Raw genomic sequence first — 7,308 nt, 5'->3', positions numbered from 1 at the left:
GGGCATATACAATTTACTTTACTGCATGAACTTCAAATCTACCATGTAACAATAAATCTCATTAATATTCTCCTTATGAATCCCCCTGATCTTGAGTTCATTATGGGAAGAGAATCATGAGAGATGTGCATAATTCTCTAAATCAGAAGACATCGCATCTCCTTATAGTTGAATGATTGACTTCATAATTGGTGGCTAAAATGATGCTAATCTTTGTGTGTGAGTTTCATGCGAAATAAACAAGGAGAGGAAAATTTTTCCAAGCACAAGTGTCAAAGACCCCTTTGCCAGATGAATTCCACGAAAAAAAGCAGCCTATAGATCTTAGATAATATTCCAAAACAAACTTGACAAGTGGATAATTGTGGTAACTGGTAATAATTGTGGATAATGAACTAACAATGGAATCCAGTCTTTCATATCAGGGCAATAAATAAGGGACAAACTGGACTTTGTTGTTAGTTAAGATATTTGAGGTCATCTGTCTTGATACGGAGTTCCATGTTACCTGGTCAATAGGGGAGACTCAATGTATATGGTAGCCTGTAAGTTCAATAAATTGTCCTGTTATTTATGAAATTCTAAATTCATGCCCTCAATTTTGACAGTCAGTAGAATCTGGAATATTACATTTTTAAATATGAATTATATCCCACATCTATTAAAATTACTCTAGAAACTTGAGCAGTCCTATAACTAATATAGGACCCTTCACATTAATTAATTTATGTTTTTGTTTTACTTTCTTTATGTATAGAAAAATTTTACATGGATTTTACATGGGTAAACAATAAGTTTAAAATTTGATTCCCATAGAGGCAGCTTGATATTTATCACCTGTTCTATAAAATCACAATCACATATATGGAGCAAGATTACTTCAAACTGCCTAGTCCATGTTACAAAGCATTAGGTTTCCAGAGAATTTTTATTTTTTCTACTTGTTAGCCTTTTTCTCTTTCTCTTCCTATTCAGTCCCTATTGGTAATCATCTTCTGAAGATAGCAAGAAAGATATTAGCATTCTCTTCTCTAATATTCACTAAAGGGAAGAAAACTGAAGCTACATGTTAATTTGTAATTCTGGAAATCTACAGATAATGGTAGATTAATTTTCAAGTGGTAATGCAATTCAGCTTGTGGGAGTGAGAAATGATATTTCATATCACGTACTTCCATTTAAATTTAAACCACTTATTTTATTTTTCCTACTAAACTCAGGCAACTTTGAGACTTATAGACCTAAGAACATGTTCCCGGATTTTCTTAGTCCTCACTCCATACACAATAGGATTAAGGAAAGGAGGCACCAAAAGGTACATATTTGCGATAAAAATATGGATATGTGGAGGCACATTTTTCCCAAAACGGTGAGTGAAAATGGAAAAGCCAGCTGTGGAATAGAAGACAAGAATGACACAGACATGGGAGCCACATGTGCCCAAAGCCTTAAAGCTAGCTTCTCGGGATGGGAGGTGGAATACAGAGCGGAGAATGAAGGCGTATGATATAGCAATGAGAATAGCATCACATGAACCTATGATGGTAGCCATACTGAGGCTATAACGTTTTGTGGCCCCTGTGTCCATACAAGCCAGCTTCACCACAGCCATGAACTCACAGTAAGTGTGTGCAATTATTCGTGTTCTACAGTAGGGAAGCTGTTTGAGCAGGATGGGATGTGGAGAAAAGAAGGCCACACCTCGAACCACCACAATTATACCCATTATGGCAATGCGAGTGTGGGTAAGAATGGTGGCATGGCGCAGGGGATGACATATGGCCACATAGCGATCAATGGCCATGGCCAGGAAGAAGCCCGATTCCATGGCAGTAAAGCTGTGGATAAAGAACATTTGGGCCAGGCAAGCATCAAAGGCAATGTCATAGGCTCCAAGCCAGAACAGACAGAGCATGCGGGGCAGGGTAGAAGTGGAGAGGACCAGGTCAGTGACTGACAGCATGCACAGAAAGAGGAACATGGGCTCGTGGAGGCTTCGCTCTGCCCGCACCACAGCCAGGATGGTCACGTTCCCCACCACAGCTACTACGTACATGGAACAGAAGGGAATCCCGATCCAGACATGCAAGTGCTCCAGGCCTGGGATGCCCATCAGAGAGAAGGTGACAGGAGAGGGTCGAGAAGTGTTGAGAGGCAGCATGTTTCTCATTCCTTTTATTCTTATTGGTAATTCTGAAGGTACAGTTGCTAGGTCAATGTCACCAAATCAGATACTGAAAAATATGTAGATCTTGCTCAGATGGCCCTTTAATTTTCTGCTCTTAAAAACAATCCCATAATCGATTATATTTACATTTTTATGATGAAACTGATAAAATCAGCCACAATATACCAAATTATTGTTACTCTATACGTCACCTTGTATATTCACTGCCAAAAAAGGTCTCTCTATAGTCTTTGTTGTACATAACAAATAAAATAAGATAAAGAAATGGAAAGATCAGATATTCTTCTCAGGAAGTTACATTCCATAACCAAAAAATAAAACACCATAATTTAACTAATTGTGATTGTTGTGTGGGGACTTTCTATTGTGTGGTGAGAACAACACATTTAAGCTGATACCTGAATGACGGAATTTAAAAACTCAGAACCTGGGTTATACTTTCCTGTGAGTAAAATAGCAATAAAAATTTCTGTGAAGCAAGAACAATAAAGAACATAGAAGAAGATTGGTATTTTGAAACTTAATAAGAAAGGGAGAGAGTGTTTGTATTTAAGGTGAATTTCTTCAAATAATCAGCTTTCTCATTATTTAACTTTCTTTCTCTGCCTATATAGAGAAAACATCATTATATAAAAAATATCTGGTGAAAACCCTAACTTTATTTGCTTCATTTCCTTTTATCTGGGCTTTTTCAAATATCTAATTTTTTATCAATAACGTGGTGCTAAATCTGCTGCAGAAGATAATACTATGACTTGACATTTTTAAATCTAAATCTCATCGCAAGCCCTTCATAGTATCATTCAGAAAATGATATTTTCTTTTTTTGTCTTTAATTTTTAATGTTACATTAAAAAAATATGAGGTCCCCATGTACCCCCACCCACCTCCCCTACTCCTCCCCCCATAACAACAACCTCCTCCATCATCATGAGACATTCATTGCACTTGGTGAATACATCTCTGAGCACCACTGCACCTCATGGTCAGTGGTCCACACCATAGCCCACATTCTCCCACAGTCCACCCAGTGGGCCATGGGAAGACATACAATGTCCGGTAACTGTCCCTGCAGCACCACCCGGTATTTTCTTTCTTTTCCTTTTTGCTCTACTCAAATGTTGATGATCTGAAAAATCTATTTCTAACTTACATACTGGTTTAGTGTAAGTGTCTACTCCAGTTCTGAGTATGATGTGTGCATAGTGAATACTGAAAGCTTGAATTTATTACTGCTGATAAATTGGCACTTAAGTATTATATTTTTCAGATTCCCCAAGGTGAAAAATGCAGAAAATCACTCAGAACACAGGAGTGCTCTCCATAAAATCAGAGGTTTGAGTTTCTCTCTCTCTCTCTCTCTCTCTTTTTTCTCATCTTTGATAATCAGACACTGTTTCACATGAAGCAAGGCTTTGGATTGCTTCCCCTTGAAATCTCCGTCTGCATTTATCTCAAGTGAGTGAGTTTTCAATTACAAGCAGTGTTCTGGCAAAGGCCATTAAGAGGACCCTTGTTTTAGGTAGAAGATTGCACAATACACACTCTAAATGGCCTTGGAAGTAGAAATCAATGTTCTCTGCCTCCTGAATAAGACAAAGAAATTAAAATCAAGAAAACCAGCCTCAGAAGTTACATATGAACTTTGGATAATGATTATTTATATGGTTTGCATGTGGTTAGAGTGTGAGGGCAGGTGGAATGTTTCTGCCAGTGAGCATGATGTTTGATGTCCTTGTAGTGACTTCTGAAATGACATTAATATATTCTCTGCCTTCCAACTCTAATATACCACTCTGCCTATGCAACTACTGAGAAGTAAAGTTTGACATTACTTTTTATTTTACTGTTCTTTACTTTTTCTATCAGTTATCCTTTCAAGAGGCACTTATGATTTTTCTTTTGAACAAACATATGTATATCATTCAGGAGAATGCATTTCTTGATGTTAACCCTACTCACTATCTTATCATACACAATGTTTCAGATTTAGATCATTTCACTGTGTAGATGTTCTTTATTGTGTTCCTTGATTTGTTCATAAAAAAATTCACATTCTAGCACCTGCAGAGCAGTTCATGTACTAGATTGCTTAATTGACTAATGATGATAGAGATACTAACTACTCTTTAAAGCAGATTCCTTCAAACTTCATTAAATAGATTCCAGATTTCATGGAAGAGAAGCCTAGATTAAGAAAGAGAAGAGAAGGGGAATGGGAAAATTAAATGAGAGGAAGACGCAAGTTATTAAAATTTATTTGGTTATAGAGAAACCTTCCGTTACAAGTGTTTTGTTTTCCCCTTTTACCCACAAGGCAGAAGATTTTATGTAGTACTGATAGCAGTTCTTGATGGAATCTGTTTAAATTATGTCTCTAACTAATCTCTATAAGTCTATAAGTTCATAATAACTTACACTAAGTTATCCACATATATGCTTGCCAGTATATATAAACACACTTTTGATCTCCAAATATCATAGAAGAGAAACTATTTTATAGGCATCTACAGAGGTAGAAATGACTATTCTAGTGAAAAAGTAGAAATAACTTTTCCCTGTAATTTAGCTTTTAAAATAGATAATAAACAGGAGGTAGAATAGAATGGAGAATGAATTCTATAGAAATGATAGCTGGAGCTCAAATTATATTTAGTGTGTCAGGGAAAGCCTTGTTAAATAAAATGCAATTACAATGGAATCTGAAGAATAAATGCCTTGAGGCCATGGGGTTAAAATTACCTACCTGTCTGTCTATCTATCTGTCTGTTTATCTATCTATCTATCTATCTATCTATCTATTTATCTATCTATCTATCTATCATCTAGCCATCATCTCCAAAGAAAAAGGAAAAGAGCCTAAAAAAAAATCCCATCTGAAGGATGAGTTAACATATAGTATTATTGGGACTCAGATTGTCCAAAAGAGATTCATATGATGTGAGATTCTATTGGTAAGTATTGACACAACCCACAGGGAATTTTATGGACAGAGGGCTATCACATATTAAATCTCAAATAAATATATGTTAGATGCATAAATGCAATGCAGAAGATTGTAAGAGGGGAGCAGATGTGGCTCATGTAATTGAACACCCACCTCCCACAGAGGAGGTCCTGGATTCAGTTCCCCATACCTCCTGAAAAAACAAACAAGCAAAACAAACGAAAAAAAATAAGTCAGACAAGCCGATGTAGCTCAGTGGTTGAGCACTGACTCTCCACGAAGAGGTCCCTGGTTCAATCCCTGCTACCTCAAAAAAAAAAAAAACATTGTGAAAGTAGAATTCACAAATAGACAAGCTGACAGATATACACATTCTGCTTTCCAAAATACTTATTTTTGTACAAGCACATATAATATAAAATCTGTAACATCAACTCTCTGAAAATGCCAACCTGTATATAAGTCCAGAGGTCAGGAAGTATCCATAGTGTTGTTTCTCATGTAGATTTATACAATGTGAATATGTTCAAAGGGAGAGATAACCCACTCTTCTAGGAGATCCTTAAAAAAGGCTTTTGCCTTTTAAAATCTAGTTTTTTCATCATTTCAGCCACAGAGAATGAGACACTTTTATTTCCTACAGTTAAATGTTATATTTCCTCACTAGAATCTAGGTCATTTGGAAAATAAGAAGGTGGTATTTGGGTGAGCCTTTAAAGTTTTGCCTGGCTCACTCAGGGTAGCTTTGTTTCTCCAGTCCTCCACTTCTGAACAACACTAATAATCAGGTACACTAAATTGGTTCAGAGCCAAAACGGAATTGAAGCATTCAGTTTCGTTATGTAGGAGTGTCAACACGGTAATCTCTAAGGAGAAGAGGCAAGAACATCTGACACAAATAGGCCCTATGGAATCAGTGGGAGAAAAGGGAGTTATGTATACTTGGTGACTGATTAACTACATAATTTCAGGGCTAGTAATCCTTCTGTGCATTTCTTCTGGTTTATAGTGCTAGCTGTAGTCATCCTTCAGTAGTTTTATGTGATTTAAACTGTGAACAATTTAGAAGACCAGTGATAAAAGGGAATGAATAGTTTTTTTTAAAATTATAATAATTGCAACCTGAAAGAAATAGAAGAGCTTAGACACGAATGACAAGCTCAGCCAGAAATTAAGAGAGAAAGGGGCAGATGAAAATATAGATTAGACAAGAGTTGGCTAGGTATGTGAAGATGGTTTCATTTCCTCTTCCAAAAAATATACTTTGAATATCCTCTTTGTTCTAGGTTCACGAGGGAAAACATGGCTCTTAAAATAATCTTTTAAAAATTTACTGATATAATTTTCTTACCAATAGTATTCAACTGTTAGACAAAAAATTAAATGTTTACTATTTTTTACAGAGGTTTGCAAAAATTAACAAACATTAATTTCAGAGGATTTTCATCACCTCCAAAAATAACTTCATGCCCATTAGCATTTATGGCCCATTTCCCACAATTTTCACACTTACAAGCATGACATCTAACCCAATCTCAGGATTTGCCCTGATCTTCTATCTCAATTGGCTGATATCATGGCTGGAATATTTTATGTGCTTAATAAGTGTATTAAATGAATAAATCCATTAATGAATGATTGTTAATAGCTTAGAGTTTAATGGAGATTATATATCTCATTTTCCAGGGTTGTAATAGGCTTGCCTAATCAATTTGTGTTTGAGTTTTCCTCAGGTTGCTTCATGTGTAAAATGAAGACACTTTGTTGGATGAAGCTTCCAACATCACTTTTGACATCACAGTCAAGGTTTTTCATTCATTATGTGGATTTCTCATAAATAAAAGTGGTTAAATAGATTCCCAGGAAAGAGTCTGAAGTGAATAATTATTTAATATGAACTGAGATACCATTCAAACATATCATAAAATTCGCTATTTTATGGTGACAATTTAGTGGTTTTTAGTTTATTCACAAAGTTGTGCAATAATTACCTCTCTCGAATCTTAGAACTTTTTGAGCAATCTAATAAGAAATCCCATACTCATTAATAGACACTCCCATTTTCCCCTTCCCAGTCAATGGAAAGCACTAATATAGTGTCTGCACATAATATAGTGTCTTCTTATTCTACACATTTAATATTAATGGAAACATAATATATGGATTTGTTTTT

The 7,308-nt window shown here is 35.7% G+C and overlaps 1 protein-coding gene across 1 annotated transcript; it reads right to left on the bottom strand.

The window, feature by feature from the left end:
* Positions 1 to 1,216: 1,216 nt before the first annotated feature.
* Positions 1,217 to 2,161, bottom strand: LOC101435124 (olfactory receptor 52M1-like). The gene has a single exon (XM_004471731.1). It carries the CDS (start codon positions 2,159 to 2,161, stop codon positions 1,217 to 1,219), a length of 945 nt encoding a protein of 314 aa, XP_004471788.1.
* Positions 2,162 to 7,308: the final 5,147 nt, after the last annotated feature.

This window comes from Dasypus novemcinctus, chromosome 10, assembly GCF_030445035.2.
Source record: "Dasypus novemcinctus isolate mDasNov1 chromosome 10, mDasNov1.1.hap2, whole genome shotgun sequence".
NCBI lineage: Eukaryota > Metazoa > Chordata > Mammalia > Cingulata > Dasypodidae > Dasypus > Dasypus novemcinctus.
This window is presented reverse-complemented; position numbering and strand designations above follow the sequence as displayed.

Excerpts from the sequence above, each read along its gene's own strand:
- LOC101435124 (XM_004471731.1), bottom strand. The coding sequence starts at position 2,161 with ATGCTGCCTCTCAACACTTCTCGACCCTCTCCTGTCACCTTCTCTCTG.